The sequence below is a fragment of the Molossus molossus genome, unplaced genomic scaffold (genome assembly GCF_014108415.1).
Source record: "Molossus molossus isolate mMolMol1 unplaced genomic scaffold, mMolMol1.p scaffold_m16_p_10, whole genome shotgun sequence".
NCBI classification, from domain to species: Eukaryota; Metazoa; Chordata; class Mammalia; order Chiroptera; family Molossidae; genus Molossus; species Molossus molossus.
In genome coordinates, this window is record NW_023425345.1 from 98316497 (window position 1) to 98339662 (window position 23166).

Here is a 23166-nt window from a genome sequence, read left to right on the forward strand (position 1 = left end):
CTGAGCACAGACTTCAGCAGTGGTGCGGGGGGCCCCAGGCTGAAGACAGGGTCGCAAGGGGAGAAGGGTCTAGAAGTAAGGACATAGACTTGTCCAAACAAGGTCTACAACCCAGAACATTAAATCCTTCTGTAGGAAGGGTTATCATCCATAGACTCCTCAGTTTTTCACATAAAATATCTGACGTATAGTGAAAAATGTACCAGGCATGACAAGAAACAAGACCATACAAAAAACAGAGAGAAAAATAAAGAACAGAGACACACAGATAGATCAGATTTTGCAGTTATCGAAAGCATAAGTGTGTTTCATACGTTTAATGAAATAGACAAAAAGATGAAGGATTTTACCAAAGAACTAGAATATATAAACAAGAGTCAAATGGAAATTCCAAACCTGAATGATGCAGTAACTGAAGTTAGGAATTCAGGAGGATATTAGACAAAAGAGAAGAGAGGAACAGTGAACTGGATGGCAAGTCAGTAAAAAAACATCCAGACTGATACACACACAAAAAGAAATCCAAAGAAGGAAAATACAGAAAAGAGCATAAGAGCAATACGGAGCACAGTGAAAAGGTCTAAAATAAATGAAATTGGAAACCCAGAATAGAAAGAAAAAAAAAGAATAAAATGGAATCAATTTTTGTAGAAATATAGGCTTTGAATCTTCTAAAATTGACAAGTCATCAAGCCAAAGATTCAAGAAGCTCTATAAACTCCAATCAAGACAAGTACAAAGAGGCCCTGGCTGGGTAGCTCAGTGGGCTGGAGCATCATCCTGATACATCAAGGTTGTGGGCTGAATCCCATCAGGGCACATACAGGAATCAACCAATGAATTAATAAATGCATGGAACAACAAATGGATGTTTCTCTCTCTCCCTCCCTCCCTTTGTCTCTCTTTCTCTTCCTCTCTCTAAAATCAACTAATAAATTAAATAATAATTTAACATTTAAAAAGACAAATACAAAGAAAACTAGACATAGGTATATGTTGATTGAAAACCATAGCGAGAACATCTTAAAAGTTGTTGGGAAGAATATACACACGTCTTTCAAGGGAGCAAAAGAAGACATACAACAGACTTCTCAATATGAAAAGAACATGACAGATAGTAGAACAACATCTCTACAGTGACAGAAGACAACTTCAGCCAATCAAATATGCTGTATCTAGTGTATGTCAGGTGGAAAGGCAAGAGATGATGATAGCCTCGACCTGAGTGGTAGTATCAAATATGGAGAGAAGATGAATGGGAGGTGCATTTGAGAGGTAGAGTCAACTGGACATGCGAAAATGAGATTGAGGGAAAAAGAGGAAAGGGAAAACTCTAGACATGTTCAAGCAGGTAAATGATTACCATCTGACAAATAGAGAGGCTAGTGTATTGAAATGGCAAGAGTAGAAATCAGGAGATGAGCTAGGAGGCATTTGGGAGGTAGAGTCAACTGGACATGCGAAAATGAGGTTGAGGGAAAAAGAGGAATCAGTCATGAGTCCTAGGTTTTCATATGAGCAACTAGATAGAGGTGACGCCATTTCTGAGCTGGGGAAGACTGAAGATGGAAGGGGTTTAAAGGGTCATTAAGAGTTCAGTCTTGAACATGTTGAATGGAAGGTTTCTATTAGACAAATAAGCGGAAGTATTAAGTAGGCAGCTTGGTTTCACTCCCTTGGTTTCTGCATGTTCTGCTCAAATGTGACCTGACTGGTGAGATATCCTCCATGCATCCCACACAGAACAGTATGTCCATCCAAATCTATCTGTGATCCCTCTTATTCTGCTTTATTTTCTCCATTGCACCAATGATCATTTGACACATAATTTGCATTTTGCTTATTGCTTATCTCCCCCGCAACAAGAATAACCCCCACTTATGGGCAGGGCTGCTGTCCACCCTGCTCACTACTGTATCCCCAGAACACCAATCATGTACTAGGTGCTCATTTGTTTATGAGTAAATGAGTGGAGCAAGCCCAGGACAGCTTTAAAAGGCAGCCAGGAAAGAAACTAAAGCATATAATTTAATCAAGCACTCTAAGTTCTAACAGCTTTATATATTTTCTCTCTTCCCAACCAGCATTCCCTCACTCCCTATTCCTTATCAGAAAATGCCAACAGAAGGGATGCCGTACTATTTCTCAAGAGCACCCTTCTGCTGGGGTTGTGTCCCAGATATCTCCCAGAGTCTTAGTTTTGGTCAATTCAGCAACAGGTCATAAATGAACTGTGCGAAAGTCATCAACAGAGCCTGTATGCTTAGGTTCACAGTTCCACCTGACGGTTGTCTTCTTGATACTTTATCTATAAACATATTAAGTCACCCCGGATGGTGTGGCTCTGTGGCTGGAGTGTTGGCCTGTGACTGAAGACTGCAGGTTCGATTCCCGGTCAAGGGCATGTACCTTGGTTGCAGGGTCGATCCCCAGTCCTGGTTGGAGCATGTATGGGAGGCAACCAATCAATGTGTCTCTCTCACATTGATGTTTCTCTTTCTCTCTTTCCCCCTCCCTTCCTTCCTTCCACTCTCTCTAAAATTCAATGGAAAAAAACAGCCTCGAGAGAGGATTAATAAATAAATAAATAAATAAATAAATAAATAAATAAATAAACAAACACCAATCAGAAAGAATATATGTTCCCCCATATTCCTAGCAGCACTATTTACAATAGCTAAGATCTGGAAACAGCCCAAATGTCCATCAGTAGACGAATGGATAAAAAAGCAGTGGTACATATACACAATGGAGTACTACGCAGCTGTAAGAAAGAAAGATCTCTTATCCTTTGAGATGACATGGAGGGACCTGGAGAGTATTATCCTAAGTGAAACAAGACAAACAAAGAAAGACAAGTATAATATGATCTCACTTATCTGTGGAATATAATGAACATAACAGTCTGAGGAACGGGGTAGTCCCAGAGATGTGGAAGTGGGGTACAGACTGACAATCCCCAGAAGAGGGGGTGGGGGGGATATACCACAGAACTTATATGCATGTATGCATGAACAATGGACATGAACAACAAAGGTGGGGACAGGACAGGGAGGGAGGGGGAGGGGGGAATCAGTGGGGGAAAAAGGAGAAACATCTGTAACAAAAATAATTTAAAAATAAACAAACAAACAAACAAACAAACATTAAGTCATCAGTGGGCAAGAGGAATAATGATAAGGCAAGTGACCTCAGCTTGAGATAGAAAATTCAACATTTAAAAGAATCAATAATACAGTACTTTATGAAACTACTAAACAATTACCTATATGAAAGTCATCACATTTAACATACAATGCCAATACAGCTTACTTAAAGAAAATAAACACTTCGGGATACTTTAGCCCCTTCGTCACTAACCATCTACTGTTATAATCTCCTATTCCCAACAGACTTTTATACAGAATGTTTTCATGTTTTAACCCCTACTGGCGGTGTTCAGCTATTGTCTAGTATATAGCACTGTTTTTCAACAATTTTGTTGGGCACTGTACTGTAAACTACTTAAGAGAGATTAATATAGAATCTGTGGAAAGAGGTGCTTCCCTATCTTCCTTTTTAAAAAAAAAAATTTTTTTTTATTGATTTTAGGGAAAGAGGTGGAGAGAAACACTGAGGAGAGAGAAACATCAAAGGGCCGCCTCCTGCACGCCCCCTATGGGTAGCGAGCCCACAACCTGGGCACATGTCCTGACTGGAAATTGAACTAGGGACCTTCGGTGCATGGGCCGCCGCCCAGCCAACTGAGCCACACTAGCCAGGGCTCCCTCATCTTTCTTTTTTTTTTATCCTCACCCGAGGATATTTTTCCATTTTTTGTACAGATAGAGTGGGAGGGAGAGAGAGGAAGGGAGAGAGAGAGAGAGAAACATCGACGTGAAGGGACACATCGAGTGGCTGCCACCCGCACGACCAACCAGGGCCGGGGACAAACTGCAACCGAAGTACGTGCCCTTAGCGGGAACCGAACCCCGGTCTCTCCGGACCGCAGGCTGACGCTCTAACCGCTGAGCCAAACTGGCCAGGGCCTCATCTTTCTTAATGGTTTCCTTAATGCTTCATAATAAAGACAACTATAATCCAGATAAACTGTAAAAGAATAACTCAATGTTCTATTGGTACCTTACAATCTTACTCTTTATCAGCATCTGTGTATCACCTCCGTTAAAATTTAAAAAAAAGAAAAAAAACTAAATACATAAATGCCAACCTAAACATTCAATAATAGCAACTGCTTGTGTATAAACTGTGGCACATTTATAAGACAAAATTGTAAATAGCCATGAAAATTATGATTACTATCAAAAAACTATAGTAGGATAATACACAAAAATAGAAGTCAAGACACGTCGGCAAACATACACATATTAAAAGCAGACAGTGGGGGAAAAGAAAGACTTCATCAAGATATGGAAATTTATATAAATAACCTGGAAAAGCAATTTAACAAAGATTATTTATTTATTTATTTATTTTTATTAATCCTTACCTGAGGAAATTTTTCAATTGATCTTTTTAGAGAGAGTATAAGGGAGGGAGAGAGAGAAACATTGATGTGAGAGGAAACACACTGATTGGTTGCCTCCTGCATGACCTGGGCCAGGGATCGAATCTGCAACCCGGGTACATGCCCTTGACCAGAACCGAACCCGAGACCCTTCAGTCTGTGGGCTGACGCTCTACCCGCTGACCCACACCAGCCAGAGCAAGATTATTTTAATAAAGATTACATTTTTCCATTTAAAATACTGTGCAACAGCATAAACTTGCATTAGTAAGAATGACAGGAAGATATTGAAGGGAATCAAACAAAATAACTGATATTCTAACATGTTAAGTACATCATATTATTTTTGTGTAATTTATATGTGTCAATATCCAAGCCAGGCTTGCTTTATACTTTTATTTTTAAAATTTCAAATGGTAGGGGGGGAAAAACCCCACTGATTTGAGCTAACGTCAACATTATATAATTTTTATTCCTAAATGCTAGTTTCAAAAGAAATAAAGTATCCTAGATTTTTTTCCCTAGAGTTCAGAAAAGAGGGGGAACCATCTCTCTTTGCCTCTGTTCTTGCTTTTCATGAACTTGCTTTGAACTTTTGAATGTATTCCAATTTTCATCAAAAAGCACAGTGAGTCACCATCTACTGAACAGAATTAGAGCTATGGACAAGGGCAAAATAACCTCCAGGTGAAATGAACACTAGGAGGAGATTAAAACTCCTACATCCTGAACAAGATCTGGGCGTTTTTCCCAAGTCAAAAGGAAACATAAAAGCCTAACAAATGTTTTACATAAAACACGGCAAAAGGTACAGAGATGCTGGTTAGCATCAACTGAGACATGGTCATAATTCTTCTCCTCTTCGAAGGAATTACGTTTTTAACCTAACAATTTTTTATTCAGTTACATCTATATCTTCCCGAAAGCACAAGCATGAGGGGAAATTGCAATGGACCCTTCGGGCATTTAAACAACATCAAAACTGGTGGTCTTATGAGCGTAACAAACATTCCAGTGTTTGAGAAAACGAATGTTCGTTTCCGCCCAACTTTTGGCGTCTACATCAACAAACCAAACAGGCAGCCGGAACCACCTCTCCTCCCTGGTGTTCTCATTAAACCTGACCCAGTTCTGAGTGAGCATCAGAACACGAATGGGGCAGGTGCTCAGTGGTATCAGAAAGGGCCCAATCTGTTTATTCCAGGTTAAAATGTCTTCAACGTGATCAGGGTGTAACCTGGGCTTCTCCAACAGAATGGAGCAGCCTGGTTTACTCTCGACATGTCTATGAGTCAGCCCTCTAAATCTCCCAGGCCACCAAACAGAGGCCAGCAAGAAAGCTGACATCGCAGGATTATTCAGTTGTTCACCAGTATTTACTGACCACCTATTAAGTGTTCAACACTCTGCTCACACTAGGGATGAGAGGTAAACAAGATCCCATGGCTACATCGTATTTGCACAAAATAAACTTTGAAAATGTGAAAGTACCAGGGAAATCTCTAACGTAAGATGCGTCCCTTCTCTCCTCCAGACCTTCTTACGTGTAGCTGCTTAGAACATTCTTTCTCTCCTCTTAACTCCTACTCATCCTACATGGCTCAGATCAAATGTCACTTCCACTCGTGACCCTCCCAGATTAAATCTGATGCCCAGCTACGTGCTTCCTAATCGCACTTCATGTTTCCCTTATTGAAAGAAGTCTCCCTTTCTTTAACTGCAATTGCTCCTTTAATGGTCTGTCATCTTCCTGCTATCCTGTACCATCCATGTGGTCTGGACCCTTGTCTGTGGTGCTAAAAAAAAATATTTCTTATCTAAAATAATATGTGGTCATTGTTCATAAAGAGAAACATATCTTAACTCTGGCTTATAGTTTTTGAACTTTCTGAAACTGCTAGCACATATAAGCAGATTTTTCTCTGCATTTAAGAAGAGCTCACTGTATGTTTCATCCCTCTGAAAGCTACAAAACCTAGAGAGAATTATTTAACATTGCTTCTGGATAGCAACTATTATTCCATTCTTTTTCATTTTAAATCAAGTGTTTTATTAGGTTTAAAAATCTCTTAGTCAATCTTCTTTTAAGCATTTTCCCCAGAAGATATATACTGGTATTGAAACTGTATTCACCTTTGAGGGGTCATATCTTCTGAGTGTTTCTAAAAGTTCTGGAACTTGTATTCTTGTCTCTTCTTCACAGAAGAAAATCCATGATGAATTTCTGTTATATGTTACAGAAAAGCTGACAAAAGGAAATAGGCTATAATAATCACTTCTACAAAGAGAGTTTATAATAAGGTTTAAAATCGATAGGCAGGAAATGGAATAAGGACATAGAAAATGGCAAGACATATAAATTGTTTTCTTTATATTTTTCTCTTAACATTTCAGCTTACAGGAAAGCCAAATATTAGTGGTGTATACAACAGCTGGAGATCTTGACGTTAACTCTCTCCATAACAACAACAGTTCAGAAGACAGGTAATTTGCAAATATAAATATCAAATATACAGGCATTTTATCTTTAAAAAAAAAAGACACAAAAATATTTCGAACGCCATTCGTGGTTAGGAAAAAATCGGGTTAATGTAGCAGTCATAAAAAGTGGAGTTCAAATTTACTTCACTTACTGGCTCTGAGAAAAGAACACACCCTCCTGATGAGAAAACTAGGGGGCTTACGAGTGTCCAGGTTGAAATGTCAGGAATTTACACATTTCCAGTTCAACGTACTGTGGTAACAGTGGAAGGATGGTCCACGCACCTTCCTGCTTAGACAGCTCGTGCAGCAGCAGGACTCTGGGCAGCTCCTACAGAAACACAGTAACACTCCACATCAGTCGTGCAGTCCATACTAAGGTCACTATTTAGGAGAAGATAATGGTTTTAACAAAAATCTTTGGAGTTAAATATCAAATAAGCTTCATTTCTTTATGTTATCTAGCATTTATTTTAACTCCATGTACAAATATGAAATGCAAAAACAGTAATCAAAGGTTAACTAGACTAACAACATGGCACGTTAGAGAGAAAAAGCAAACCTAAAGGCTGAATTAACAGTTGCCTAAGATAATCGAGGGCTTTTCTACTACTGTTGAGTCTACATTATTCAGTAATTTTTACTGTCTTTTCAAAAATTGCTATAAATGTGATGTGTGTGTGTGTGTGTGTGTGTGTGTGTAGCATATGCATATACATAGTATACAGAGTATATGTATATATACTATATATAACATTTATATATATACATGACTATATATATATTCATGAGGGATTATTTAAGAACAAATACGTGTGAAGAAAACTAATAAAGTTAACATTTGCATAAAATTTTCAAATAAATTATGGGAGCATACTAATATGAGCTAGCTAGAAAAGAAACAGTAACTACTAGAAAAAGTTTTATAAGAAAATAAGTAGCAAATGAGCCATTACGTAGCAACTGAAATTATAATAATGAAGACTTTGTAACAATGGAAGCATCTTTATGTTAAATGGGAAAACACAAGATTCCAACAATGTAAAACAAATTCATATGTAAAGAGAAACCAGAAAGGAACCAGAAAAATATATAATATTCATGTCAAGATAACTAAAGTTATTACATGCATGCTTTAAAAACCCTTTACTGTAGTTAAAACATAGTTTCGTTTTAAAAATGTCTTCAGGAAAAATGAATGAATTTCAAAATTTTTCTCCCAAACAAGTAAGTACTATCCTTCCTAGTTCTAGGAAATAGAGGGTAGGGCAAAAATAGGTTCAGAGTTATGAGTACAGGAAACAGAGTCTATTCTTATATATTGTTTATGTATTAAATTATGGTATTATTTCCCGTATGAACAATGGTGAACCTACTTTTGCCCACCCTGTATGTAAGTGACATCACTAGGTAATACACCTAGACAGGTAATGTCGGCAGAAAGACTGTGAAAGTACTTTCCCGGCAGAGATGCAAAGTCAGGCTTGTGAATAATTCCTGTCACAAGAAAAGTGCAACTGGCAAAGATTTAGCCAGCACAAAGGGGAAGTTAAATTCTAGAGTAAAATAAATTCTGTGGCCTGGCCAGTGTGGCTCACTGGTTGAGCATCGACCCATACACCAAGAGGTAGCTGGTTCGATTCCCAGTCAGGGCACATGCCCAGGTTGTGGGCCAGATCCCCAGTGGGAGGCATGCAGAACATCCATTCGATGTTCTCTCTCATCGATGTTTTTCTCTCACTCTCTCCCTTCATCTCTGAAATCAATAAAGAAAAAATTATTTTTAAAAAAATAAATAAATTCTGTGGTTTACTGGTGAATTATAACCACTCCTATCTCCATTACTTTTTTGTTCATTAAATAATATGCCTGGATTTCATATTTACTTTAGTTGGTGAACACAAAAATGGCAATCAAGCTTTTTCTACCCTTATATCTTCAAATAGAAACACTTCAAAACCTAGTATGCTGTGTCGACAACTGTCTCCATGGGTACATGAATACCTTTGTCTCAAATATCTACAGCTCTACCATGACACTCAGAAAACTGGTCTTGATGAACTTTTCACTAAGCCAAGATCACTTCATAAATATATTTTTGTCTACTAATAATACTCAAAAAGCCCCAAGAGCTTTTATTCTTGTTTTATATAGTACATGTGTGTACATAAGTGTGTATGAGTATATGTATATATCCTGTGTGTGAATACCAAAGACCCAAACAGATACACACCTACTCCTGTGTATTAGCACTTCCAAGATAAAGTAGTTCAAAAGATCACAATAAAATTTTCCATCAAATGGTCTTAGCCCAGATCTTACCACTTGGAATTGTAATCATTTCCATTCTTTCTTTCTGTCTGTCTGTCTAGTTCCACCATGGGGTTTATATGCAATTGGATGAATGACTGAGAAAGAGTTTTCAAATGAAAAATCAAGGGGAAAATAGGAAAACGTTGTATCAGAGGAGACGTTCAGCATAAGAGCGATAGGAGAAACACTCGTGCACGCCGCCATCTGCCGTCCAGCTGAGCCGTGCCTGTTCCCCAAACCTGCTATTTCAAACCTAAAAGGTAAGACAAACTCCTATCACTAAGGAAACCATGCCATAGCAGAGGCAAGCAGACAGGGGCTAAAAATACAAATGGTCAAATGTGGGGAAAGGACAGAAAAGAAGAGGGAAATGAAAAGCTTGATCACAACAATTTAAACTTTTGCTGATACTCCACCTGTCTCATACCCAGGTCAACCTCTGCTTCCATCCTCAGGATCTACCCGTGTCCTAACGAGCATCTGAACCTCAGAAAGCCACTAAACTTTCAGTCAGTACTTCCTTTGAACATATTTCTTACCGAGGCATAGAGTCACACTTGAAGCCACTAATAAGAATTGAAAACAAACAAATGCAAAACCAATGCTCGACCTCATCACCTGGCTGTTACACATAGTCACCATCTTCATTAGGGAACCCGGTTGTACCCCAGAGCTGAGCACTCCAAAACCCTCTAAGAATGGAGACAGCTCTTTATTCTTGCTATGGAGGGAAAACCATGAAAAATTTACAGCTAGAAATATTAATAGCATGAATAAAAATGCCAACGCTTGAACGTGGACGAAAACAGATTAACACTGAAAACATCACAAATTACTTTCAGCATTAGGCAAATTTGCTTTTAAAACACTTCAGTTTTCCTGCCACTGTCTGGAAAGAATTCAACTCATTTAACCCCATGCTGCTGGCCTTTTCCCCTGTCCACAGACTGCTTCCCAATATTTGTAACTTGTCCGTCCTTTAATTAAAAATATAAGCCTGGCGGTGTGAGTTTATGGTCTAATTCAGCCTCACTGTTCAGTCCAGGTACTAAATTAGAAGCAAAAGCCCACACATTTGTTCAGTATTAGGCAAAAGTTCTAAAAGGCTGACCCTGTTTAAAGGCTGATTTCAGTTCAACTGTATTTCCAAAGTCCAACTATTATATAGTTCTTAGGCACTGAATTAAGCTTTTAGACCAACAAATAAAATATGATGAAAATTAACATCTGTTTACTATTATAATTTCTTCCATAAGAGGTGGGTACATCTTATGAGGATAATAACAGAGATGTATAACATGCTGTTTGAAATGTGTATCAGACAGATTTACTAGCCTTTAAAATCCCGGTATTATTTATGGACCAGTAGTTTATATATGATGCTATAATAACGTATCTTAAAGGAATCTGAGCTTATTTTTTTTAAAAGATTTTTCCATATATCTGTCTTAATCATTAACTGTCCTTTCTTAACAGAAAAATATTACCTCATTATTTATAAAATTTATTTTTATTAACTATTTACTTTGAGATGTATTACTAAGTACATTTTTATAGCTCATATAAATCTGTTTAAATTAATCATGCATTCACTCGTGAGAGGCAGTAAAGCTTAGCATCCAAGGACCTGATTTCTGGAGCTAAAGTACTTGTATGAGAATCTCTGCGCCATGTCTCTGGGCTGTGCAACCTTGAGCAAGTTCCTTGACTTACCTGTGCTTCCGTTTTCTTATTTCTAATATGGGGATAACCATAGTCCTTGGAATCAAGTGAGTTACCACATGCCTCCACTGGGCACATGCTACGCATGTGGTCATGATCCTCGTTACTGATGTGACAGTGTCTGAGCACCTACGATGCTACACATGTGGTCATGATCCTCGTTACTGATGTGACAGTGTCTGAGTACCTACTACATGCCAGGCACGCTCTAGAACACAGCAAACAGCTGTGGAAGGCCCAGGCCCAGTCCATGCACCCTTGGCTGTCGCATTCTAATGAAGGAGCCAGACAATAAGCAATAAATCTAGAAGACAGTGTCAGGGATAAATGGTATTCAACAACAATGCCAGGTGAAGGGATGGAGTGGACAGGACAACGCTAGGTAACCGGCGTGGAATTCTTCGCGCACACGCGCGGCACCACCTGCCGGTGACTACGCCCCCCTGTGTGAGGAGGCAGCAGAGCAGACAGAAGAGGCTTTGGGGCCAGTCAGACTGAGACACAGGCCTGGTTGCGCTACTTATTAATGATACAACTGTGGGCAAGTCGGTCAGTCTCTCCGAGCCTCAGTTTCCCCTCTGCAAAATGGGGAAAAGAACTGTGACCACTTCACAGACGTAAGCGAGTGGGCCCGCGGAAACGGCACAGCACAGGCTATGCCAGGAGCGTGGACTGATACCACGGTGACGCGCACTCAGGGAAGTCAGCCAGGGTGACTGCTGCGCTTCCAGGTCCGGCTCCACTCCAGGCCCTGGCCCCGTACACTGGAGGTCGCACTGGTCCCTCCAACCCCCCTTTCCAAACGTGAACTCATCCTGTTAGCTCAGAGCCCTTCGCCTTTCTTTCCTTCACCCATTCACCACCATCCAGCGGGACCCACGCTGACGGCCGCCACCCACGGGAGGCCTCACAGCTGCCCGGGCAGGGGTGAGCGAGCTCCTCCCGTTCCTTCCAGGCTCCGCGCAGATGCCCCACGGAGCCTTCCTGACCCTGTGGGCAGAGCGGGCACCGCCTCACCCGCACTCTCACCTCCCCGCCCCCCCCCTGCGCTCTCACCTCCCCGCCCGCCCTCGCCCTCTCACCTCCCCCCCCCGCCCCACCCTCTCACCTCCCACCCGCGCTCTCACCTCCCCCCCCCCGCCCCCCCCCTCTCACCTCCCACCCGTGCTCTCACCTCCCCCCCCCCGCCCCGCCCCGCCCTCTCACCTCCCGCCCGTGCTCTCACCTCCCGCTGCCCGGCACCTCCCCCCCCCCCCCCCCCCCCCGCCCGCGCTCTCACCCACCCCCCGCCCTCTCCTCCCCCCGCCGCCCCGCCCTCTCCCCCCCCCCGCGCTCTCACCTCCCCGCCCGCCCTCTCATCCCCCCCACCCCCCCACCCCCGCCCACGCTCTCACCTCCCCGCTGCGCCACCACCAGCAGGCACTGTCTGCACAGAACACTAGACAATGGGCTCCGATCTCACCACCACGGGGGGGGGGGGGGGAGGGGGGGTGTTCTAAAGTGACTGTCTTCTTTGGGTCCTGGCTCCAGACTGAGAATTCTGCACGGCGACGTCACAGGTGCCCTCCCCGAGGCTCAGGGAGCCCAGCGTCTGCCTCTGAATCCGCAGTGGGCCAGGGCCAGCTCCCCCCAGAATCACAGGGGCAGAGTCCTACAGGACGACAGGAGGATCAAATGCTGGAACATTCATGGCACGGCCTTCCACGCGGGGTGAAGAATTACTTACGGCTGAGCGACACCCCGTCCCCAGAAGCGGACCTGGTCTCACAGGGGCATCTTGCCCAGGCCCTTGCATAAATACCCGATACAGATTCACTGCATGAATGGATGAATCAAGTCTTATTCAACAGCAATGTAATCAAGTCTCCAGGTTAACAAACAACTGAATGTGATTACTTATCACGTTAACACCTATCAGTTACCACAAATAAGCGAACTTTTAATAATTAAGCATGCGCCTGCTCTCACCAGAAAAGAAAAGCTAACGTCTCAGAGCTAACCTTCTACTGATGTGCCTCCCGCTGTCTCCTGGCCAATTACAAGCTCGCCAGAAACGGAAAATACGGGCCACCTTTCTCAGGCTCTTCACACTGTAACCTACGAAAGGCTTTGCTCTGGCTGTCCTGGCTTATTTTATGGCAATCAGGTTTTTTAAACTAATGAGCCAAGGCCTGACTAACTCTTCCCAAGGAAATAGTGATTTCCAGAACTTTCTGCAAACAAGCAAAAATAATCCTGTATTTGTGAGGCTGAGTCTGCCAGGTTTTCAATAAAGTTCATACCACAAAAAAAGGCAGTAACACGAGAAGTGTCTGTTCCCTTCAAAAGCTATTTACTTGGTGGTGGTGAGAGTGGGAAGGTTTCTAAGCAGCTCATCTGGCTCCAACTGGCCTGAAATAAAAATGTAATCTAATATCTACCATAAAATGCACCCCCCCCAAAATTAAACCATATAAGCATATCCCATTTCTGAATTTGTTTTTCTGTTTGCAGATTGCCTTAAAAATAGAACCATAACCGACCTGTGGTTCTGCCTCTTCCCAGGTCCTGCCTTCATGCCAAACTCTCTGCTCCTCTCCTCCAGCCCCCACTCCCTCGGTGGCTTACCCCTGCTCCCCGTGCTGAAGAACTGCCCAACCTGGCCTGATCCTCGCCCTGCAGAAGGTTCAGAGTCACACTTTAGAGTCTTCAAAATGGTGAGCAAATCCTTGTTTTATTAGAACCTACTAAAAAAACCACACACAATGATGCTTTATCGTCTCTCCTCTACTGTTTCCAATTTCATATTTTGAAACTCCTTTGGAGAACAACGGTTTCCATAATGTTAGGAAAATTGTTAACACCCTTCTGAAGCTGCAGTAGAAATTATCTCACTCTAGGGTCTCCCTGGTTACTGGACCCCAGATCCGAAGGGAAGAAAGACTCTCCTCTGACAACGTGACCATCACCACACTGACAGGACACTCCATGGGAGCCCGCCCCAGACTCCAAGCTGTGTCTCCCATATCATGTAACTAACAAAATACACAATTTTTCACACAAACATCCACTTAAGAAGGAATTATTTTTAAGTTCAAAAACCAGAAGTCAAATCATAGTGACACACAGATGCTGTGCACACAGCAGGCATTTAAAAGGAAACGCAGCGAAGTGCCTGATTAATTTGGGGTCATCGCTGGAACACTCCTTCCTGTGGGCTTCCAGGAGCCCCCCTCTACTTGGTGTTTTGCTCATGCGCCTCTCTAAACAGTCAGTCTTTATAATGTCACAGGACCCTTCCATCTGTCACACAAGGCAGAAAAGCTCAAGGAAAAAAAATAGCACTTCTTCAAAATCTGTGTCCTTACATCTACAGATCTACCGTCAGGAACACATCCGTCCACCATATCCCATCTCACCACTCTGCTCGCCACCCGTGCCGGTCTAACCAGATCGCCATTCTCACATGAGAATTTTTTTTTTCAACTGATTTTTAGAGAAAGAGGAAGGGAGGGAGAGGGAGGAACATCAATTTGACAGACATCGATCAGTTGCCTCCCGTACATGTCCCTCCCCAGGGACTGAACCCACAACCTAGGTATGTGCCCTGACCAGGATTTGAACCTGCAACGTTTTGGTGTTCAGGACGATGTCCAATCAACCGAGCCGCCGGCCAGGGTTGAACTCTACTTGTTAGACAGCTACCAGTGAGCATCATCCTTCTCCAGGGTCCCAGGTGTTATCCAGAGATATCCTTTCATATTCAAAAGTGCCTACTATAACTATGGATGTCCAATTCATATTTGTTGAATAAGTATTTTAATATACTACAAGTACTGATTTTGGACTTCTAATTTCTACTAAAATTATATGGTCATTTCTATTATGGAATAGTCACCATCTACCTTATCAGTAATTCAAAGAACTAGAATATCTTTTCTAATCCTTTGCTCCATAGCGATCTTGAATAGTACTCCACACATAGAACAGCGCTTGGTAAAGTCTGCTGGCTTACTGGTTAGAAGACATATATAATTACAAACATCGAATCCATTATAAATCTCATTATAAGTTTTAAAACCAGAGATGGGAATGACAATTTTTAACGACCCAATTATTTCAGAAAACAAAGGGAAGTTATACCACGCTAATAACAGCTCTAAGTACAGTACTAGATTTCACACTGAAAGTTGTATATTCACCCACCATAAAGATGCAAAATGTTTGTGTTTTTAGTAAGACCGATTTTAGCACCTCGAGGCCACCCAGGCATAGGTAATGATCTGCCAAAGCAAAAGGAACAGCTAGAAGCAGGTGCACCATCACAGAAACCATTTCATTTTTGCCCCCTAATTGTTTTGGCCTATATCATAGTCAGGTGCAACCTGACAAAAGCAATAACTAAATAAACAGCAGTTCTAGACATATAGAAGTGGGAGGAACACGTATTTGGGGCTAGCAGATAAATATTCAAATGATAAAACTTACTGTGGGCTCCTCCCTCACCAAGCCGCTTTTGTGCCTGCTCATGGTGGGTTATCAATGGTGAAATCCCAAATGGCCACCAGAAGACTTTGTGGTTCAGGACCCAGGGGACAAGAGGGCCCCAGACAGCCCATTCCATTAGAGGTCTAGTGCACACCTGCCAACCCATGGGACTGCCCCTTCCTTAAAGGAGCCAGGATGCTTCCTGTCACAGATTGTTTCAAAGGCTGATGGATGAGCTGTCCATGCTTTCTAAAGAATATATACATTTCTTAAAACAAGTTCCAGTGAAGTTTTACCTTGGGAGCCCCAGCTGCCTCTGACGGGGACTTTGTCTCCTTGTGTTCTGTGCACCTCGGTGTTCGGTTCTCTGGAGTTCGTCCCTTTTCTCTGTTCTCAGGTAGCTCTAGGTCACAGGATCTCACTGCGCCAAGCACTGTCTGCAGACCCTATGTTAGTGGTCAACAACCTCTGAATCTCTAAAATGCTATTATGAGATAAATTCAACTTTTAATCCCACATGTAGCATAAAAGCTCTATAAAGAGAAAAAAAGAACTAGTATCAAGTACAGCTGCCCACTCTAAAATCTTTCTGGCCATTTCAACTACTAAAGGACTTGCTGACCCAGACGATAAAATCTGAGTCATAACAGGACTCTCTGGATCTTGTGAGCAAATTAAATCCAAGGGTTAAAGTTCTGTCATAACCATAGCAGGTCCTTAACTAACATCATTCATTCAATATTATTTTGTTGTAACACTGACAAAGAAAAAAATTTGATTCCCAGCGGGGCACTGTCGATGTGGAGTTGCCACATTCTCCCCATGTCTGTGTGAGTTTTCTCCTTGTCCTCCTGTTTCCCCCCACACTCCAAAAATGCGCACGTTAGGTTAGCCCACGTGTCCACACTGTCCCAGTCTGAGGAGTGGGGGTGTGTGAGTGACCCTGCAACGGAAGGACGTCCTGTCCAGGGTGAGTCCCGCCTCGTGCTACTGGGACAGGCTCCGGGCACCTGTGACCCAGAACTAGGACAAGTGGGTTGGGAAATCACTACCTCATTTGCTTTTATTCATCTTTCTTAAATGGATAAATGAGTGTTTGTGTGTGTGTGTGTATGTGTGTGGGTGTCACACTGATTTCAATGTTCAATATTAGAAATGTTGGGGGGTTTTATTTAGAAATTTGGTGATGTTTTTGCAACCAGGAATATTCCACAGGAATGTAACACTTGTTTCTATCAATTAGCCTAGGGTGAAATTGGTTTCATTATATGTCGCTTCTCTTAAAATTGCAGTTCCCAAGAACCTATCAACCTTAGTGAAGACAGACTACTTGGGAAAGAACTTCAGAATAAGAAAACTGTGCTATCTTATCATTAAAGGAAGGCTTCCTTACTGCTTTAGTCCATATTCCATTTATTATCACAGAAATTAAATGCTAGGGGACAGGGGTTGCTTAATGAGATTGCTTAATTACGTCTTTAAATGCAAAACCAATATCGCCACCTAGTGGTCATATGAGTCACCTACAAAACAGGCTGTACAAAGTGCCAATCATCAACATCAAGGGGAATGAACATTAAATATATGCACACAAACTAAATAAGCACAGAATGAAGTACAAGAGCAGTTAACTACTTCAGGCAAACGGAGCTGTTCTGTACACTTTGAAAGCTGAGAAGACGCATCAGTGACATACAGTTGCTGCTGTTGTGTTCAGCATTATACTAGGTGCCCTGGGGGACACAGGGAGGAACGCAGATGGGTCTCACCTCCCTCTGGAGGACCAAGGACATAAAGTTACAGCAGGACATGGAGGAGAGTCCGTCAAAATATCAGTGATGATGACATGAGCCACAGGCTACAACCTGGAGGATGGCCGGACCTGGGGCCGTGATGTAGGAGGAAAGAAAGAAGCCCATCGCAGAAAGACGAGGCTGTATGATCCCACTGGCAAGTGGTCCCTGGAGAAGCCAGATCCACAGAGACCGAAAAAGGGTGGGTGCCGGGGCTGAAGGAGGTGGACGGAGTTTCAGCTGGGAAGTTTGAAAAGTTCTGATTTCGAAATGGGTTGCACAATGTAAAAGTACTGACACTACAAAATTGTACACTTAAAAATGATTGAGATGGCAAGTTTCATGTTGTTGTTTTTACCATAATTAAAAATACCAACAGTGGCAGTGGCACCCCGACAAAGCACAGCCAGGCGGGCGCACAGGCAGGGCCCACACATCCAGACACAGACAGTTTGAGACCCTCCCCCGAGTCCTCTCTGGGAACAGACCACTGTGTGCAAGGTTCGAGGTCACAAGAGGCACCTTCTCTCTGTGTCCAGAGAGGGCTGCAAGCGTTCTGATCAGCTCTGGGACGCGGGTTCCCCAGGGCCCCCCAGTGTCCCCCTGCTCCCCTGAAAGCTGCACATCCAGCTTCCAGTCACTACCTATGAATGCTGCAAACTCCCAAACCAGCCATCTTCTGCCCAAATCGTCCCCCTCAAACAAATATGCAGCTCCCAGCTACTGACACCTCCACCTCAGATTTCATCTACAAAAACTGTCATCCGCACCCTACAGCCTGCGACTCCCTCAGCCTCAGCCTCAGCGGGTGGCCTCACCCCACCCCACCTCAGCCATAGCTAGACACCCGACTTCTCCTTCAGCCTCACCTGGGCCCAATCTCCCTGATTCTGGCCCCACATCACCCCTGCCACCGCCACCCCGGCCAGCTCCACCCCCACCTAAGCCCAGTGCTTCTTAAACTGCCTGTGTCTGCACCCCCACTTTGGGCAGCACTGCCTGGACGAGTCCAGGGGCCTGGAACGAGGCTCCCTGCTCCACTCAGCTCTCCTAAAGCTGCCCTCCTCGCAGCCACGAGTGGAAGTTTTAAAACAAACTTCTGACCAGGTCAATGCCCTAGGCACTCCCAACAGTGATTCTCAGCAGGGAACACGGTTAGTGCAGGGGCTGGGGTCGCTCCTACACCGACTGCCAGGGAGCCAGAGATGCTAAGTGTCTCGGACACAGAAATCTCTCTCAAAGTGCCAGTAGAGCCCCCTGAGAAAGGCCTGGGGCTTTATGTCCTTGAGAACATACAGCTCCTCTGTGGTCAGGTCCTGAACTAGTGTCCAGGCCGGCCGCATACACTGCCCACCTCCCATTTTACACCCACCCGGAGGGCTGGCAGGGCCCGCACACCATGCTCCTGCCTCTCACCTTTACCTGGTTCACCTAGGAAGCCCTCCGCCAACCACACCCCCTCCCAACCCACCTAGTACCGAATATTTTTTTTAATCCTCACCCCAGGATACTTTTCCATTTATCTTCAGATAGAGTGGGGGCGGAGGAGAGAGGAACATCGACATGAGAGAGACAAACCGCCTGGCTGCCTCCTGCACGACCCTGACCAGGGCCGGGGATGAACCGCAACCGAGGTACGTGCACTTTTCCAGAATCCAACTCGCGACTCTGGACCACAGGCCGACGCTCTAACCGCTGAGCCAAAACGGCCAGGGCCTGAATTTTTTATTTAATATTCTTTCTTGTGTTGTGGTAAGAACACTTAACAAATTTTAGGCGTACAAAAGAGGACTGTTGGCCAAAAGGGCGATTCTGTAATTCAGATCTCTAGAGCAAATCCAGCGGACGGAACCGAAACTTTATGCCTGTTGATAACTCCTCGCCACCCCACCCCCACCCCCCGGTCCCGTAAAACCCTTCATCTCTGACTCCATGAATTGGACTATTCTAGATGCTGCATGTAAGCAGAACCACGCAGTGCTCATCCTTCTGTGTCTGCACTTCCACTCTGTGGCAGAATTGCCCAACTATCGGCCCGTCCCCTCTCCGGGGCTGTGGGTCCTTCCAGGACAAGACCGTGGCTTGCTGATCCTTGAACGCCCAGTACTCTGCCCACAGCAGCTGTCAACACTGAATGAGTGAAGCTGTCAACACTGAATGAGTGAAGCTGTCAACACTGAATGAGTGAAGGAGAGGTTCACAGAGGTTCACAGATAAATTCCTCCACAGACTAGGCGAGTCTCTAATACACAAACAAAATCCTGACGTTAGCATTGATGCCGATTTGTCTGAGTCTCCACTCCTACTTTCTTCCTTTGGTGAGTAAACGTCTTAGGTTTGGCTGGCCATCCAACCAGACATGGCCTTTCCCAGCCGAGGCATGCCCACGTGACTACGTTCGGACAGCGGTGTGTCAGGGGAATTGGTGAGTTCGACGGTAAGGTCACGTCCTTGGGAGGAAGCTGCTGGCCCTCCACGCACTGCAGTGCGGATGCAATGGGGGAGCGGTTTCCACTGAGCAGATGAGGACACCTCGCGAGACAGAGGAGCCTGGGCAGAGCTGCCTGTCGCTGGCCCGCCCACAACTGTACTGTTTGGGAGGGGACGGAAATCTCCAACTTCCTTAAGCCATTCTTACGGTGTCTGGGTGAAAGCAGGGGAATGGGTTTTCTGGTTCTTTTCCACATTGTATCTCAAAGATTCATTTAATCATGAGAGCCTACTCTCCCCTTGTCCCTGATCACTCAGTTTGCGGTAACTGCCACAGCCCAAAGGGGCCACATTGGACGCAGGAGCCAACGCAGGGTGATCAGGGCTGCCTGGCCGTGCTCCGCCCCACGGCAGCCTCCTCTGCCCACTCCCTAGGCCTCCGTGGAGCAAGGGGCAGATGCCCAGCCAGCCAAGGGCGTGCAGGTCTGCCTTTCTGATGACACCAGAACAGGTTTATGGAAGAAAGTCTCGAAAAGCTGGGTTTCCAGACAAAGAAGAATTTCAAACTCATCAAGCTGCTCCTAGCTCCAATCACTAAAAAAATAAACAAATTAAATAAATAAAAGTAGGCAGCTGTTTCCTTCCCTTAGAAGGTGTGATGCTCCAAGCAGGAGAGCCAAGGACCTGCCTTTGCAAGGGTGCGAGGAGGCTGGATGCATTGTATTTCTAAAGCATTTCGAGATAAAGCACAGTAAACCTTAATCTCAGCGGGACCTGTCTTCACTATCACTAAGGTGGCTAATTTTTCCATTGCTATGTCCAACCCTCTATTTCCCAGCCCCCACCAACAGAAGGACAGCAATCCATCAATCACACACCACTGTCAGAGTTCTTTTTTTATTTTATTTTATTTCTGGTACATGCCCCTAGTGGGAACTGAACCCGGGACTCTCGGGTCCGCAGGCTGATGCTCCAACCGCTGAGCCAAACTGGCCGGGGCCCATCAGAGCCCTTGCTGAGACAGCCACGGATGGCATTTATCTGCAGACAAGCCGGGCCTTGAAGGCCACGGCAGTCGGTAGCAGGCTGGGGAACCCCGGAGGTAGGGCTTCCTTTGCCCCAAACCTCCAGCGTCACATTCAGTTCACGCCTATTTAAACTTTATCAAAATGCACCTGCATGTGTCAGTCTTTCCATGATCCTTCTCAGAAAATACATTATAAATCAAATCAAAAGTTCAATTCATAACGTCCAATTAAAAAACAGATTAAGAGACTCACAGAGGAAACATCACACTGAGGTTAATGAAAATGTTATTCCAACATGAAAACTGCCTTAGAACTTGCTACCACAATTTTGAACATTAATTATCTCCACTATTTTAAGCCCTGCTTTTATAGAGTTATTTCTTCTTTGTATCATATTTTATGACAAGACCACAGGAGTCCTACACAGTTATATAATTCTCTTAAATTAAAAAAATACATAATTTAGACTATGACGCTTTGAGCATTAGCAATTAACTAGCACATTTTAAACCACAGTCAATACTAAATAAGCAAAACAAGTCAGAAGAGTTATTCTCATCTACATAAAATTGATTCTCTACAGACCAAGAGCTTTGGAAAACATAAACCCAGCAACGAATAAATAATCAGCAGACACCCAAAGCCGTTTCTACGTACCTGGGTAAGATCTGCAGCTTGCTGTAAGATGCTTTTTCTTAACTCTTCTGCTCTCTTTGCATGAAAAGAATTACTTTGACTCTGGATGACAAACACAATTCCTTTTAAATCTAGGATCAAGAAAGAAAAAAGTTTTCAGGTATTTATTATTTTACAACTGACATGAACTTGAAAACAAGTTTTTTTAAAAAGCTACAAGGTAAGCCTTCAGGAAATAAACTCAGGGGGGGAAAAATCAATTTATATGTAATTCTAGTGATAAAATCTCTCTTTTGAAATGGAGCTCCGAAGCTTCTTTCCCAGAAGTCAGCAAGGAAATAAGCTCACGGTGCCGGCCCAGGTCTAGGGTAACCCTTCGATCTGGCCGCCTCTGTCACAGAGGGGGCTCCAGCACAGCATAGGGTGAACCTGTCTGGAACACCAACCCCCTAAAAGATGAAAATCTTGTTTGCAAGCAGCCTTTTAACAATTCACACACAATCCTAACGTGCTTTCCTGTTATGGGGTGGATTTTGTCCCCCAAACTTCTTTGATTAAAGCCGTAAGCCCCAGGATCTCAGAATGTGACCTTACTTGGAACTGGGTCTTCACAGGGATCATCCAGTTAAAGTGAGGTCACTAGCATGGACCCTGATCCAATGTAGTTGGTGTCCTTATAGACAGAGGAACTAAGGACACAGACGGGGAGGACGGCGTGAAGACACAGGAAGAAGGCAGCACCGACAGGCCAGGAGGGAGGCCTCGGAAGACCTGTGCTGACCCCTTGACGTGACGCGTCCAGGCTCCAGAACCACGAGGCGCAGTCCTGCTGGCCCAGCCACACAGCTGGTGACGCTTCCTTCCTGCAGCCCCAGCAAACTAACACACTGCCTGCAGCCTGCTCGGGGTGCCCCACACGGCACACGGCGACAGACGCTCATGGTGACTGCACACGTCCCACGAGCTTACAACTAAATAACTCAGTCACCCTGGCCTCCGCAGGCCTCCAGCCAGCACGGAGGGTTCTCTCCAGGAAAGCAGCACCGTCCACAGAAGCAGGGCTTCAGCCAGAACTGCTGCATAAAAGCTCACCCGTGACAACACTGGCCGCATGGGCCGGATCTGCCAACCCGCTGAAGACTCCGTTTGAGGCGCTGGCGTTTCTACAGTGGCCAGCAGGGCGGACCCCCTGGAACAGCGTGCCCACCTCGCCAGGAGGACTCTCCGAGGTCATTCTGAGCAGAGATGGCTGCGTGGGCCCCATGTGGAGAAGCGCATTAACCTCCCCTACTCGGAGCTTGTGATAATGAAACAGAAACGCTGCTGCGCCGGCCCCCTGCCACCGAACCGGGGTGCGGGCAGAAGGCAGATGTCACATAAATTGTAGCCTCCAGCCAGGTCTACAGCAAATGACTGTGGGGACCAGCCTCCCACCACGAGTCTTTCCCTTTAACACCTCGACTTAGGGACACCAATCTGGTTTTAATCGTACTCCATTATATTTTATTGTTCTGATGTTCAGTTCTGTAATTCCATTCATTTATTCATTCACTCAAATACTTATACACAGTTCCACAGTAAGCCAGCTAGATCCTAAAAATAATCCCAAGTTCTCTTGAGTTAAATCTCAATAAAAATTGTAAAAGGCAATGCTGAGCAACCTGCTGGGTATGACCTCACCGCTCCCCGGGAGGGGCGTGGACAGACGTGAAGACGGCAATATTTATCGCTACTCTGAGTCCGCTCCTGGCTCTGCACACTGGCACCAGAAGGGATCACGCGTTATCTT

At 44.2% G+C, this 23166-nt stretch overlaps 1 protein-coding gene and 1 long non-coding RNA gene across 4 annotated transcripts in view; both read right to left on the reverse strand.

Annotated features, from left to right (window-relative positions):
* B3GLCT (beta 3-glucosyltransferase) overlaps window positions 1-23166 on the reverse strand; it is a 101858-nt gene that overhangs the window by 52153 nt on the left and 26539 nt on the right. For all 3 annotated transcript variants that reach the window (XM_036252049.1, XM_036252050.1, XM_036252051.1), the window contains exons 4-6: window positions 21399-21508; window positions 7243-7319; window positions 6641-6752 (exon numbers count right to left, since the gene is read on the reverse strand). In XM_036252049.1, the coding sequence (XP_036107942.1) occupies window positions 6641-6752; window positions 7243-7319; window positions 21399-21508 (299 nt within the window). The remainder of the gene's footprint in view (window positions 1-6640; window positions 6753-7242; window positions 7320-21398; window positions 21509-23166) is intronic.
* Window positions 12518-14924, reverse strand: LOC118624079. Its single transcript, XR_004958329.1, has 3 exons — window positions 14908-14924; window positions 13631-13678; window positions 12518-12674 (listed from the first exon to the last, which is right to left on the reverse strand). It is a non-coding gene; the product is annotated as an uncharacterized LOC118624079 (long non-coding RNA).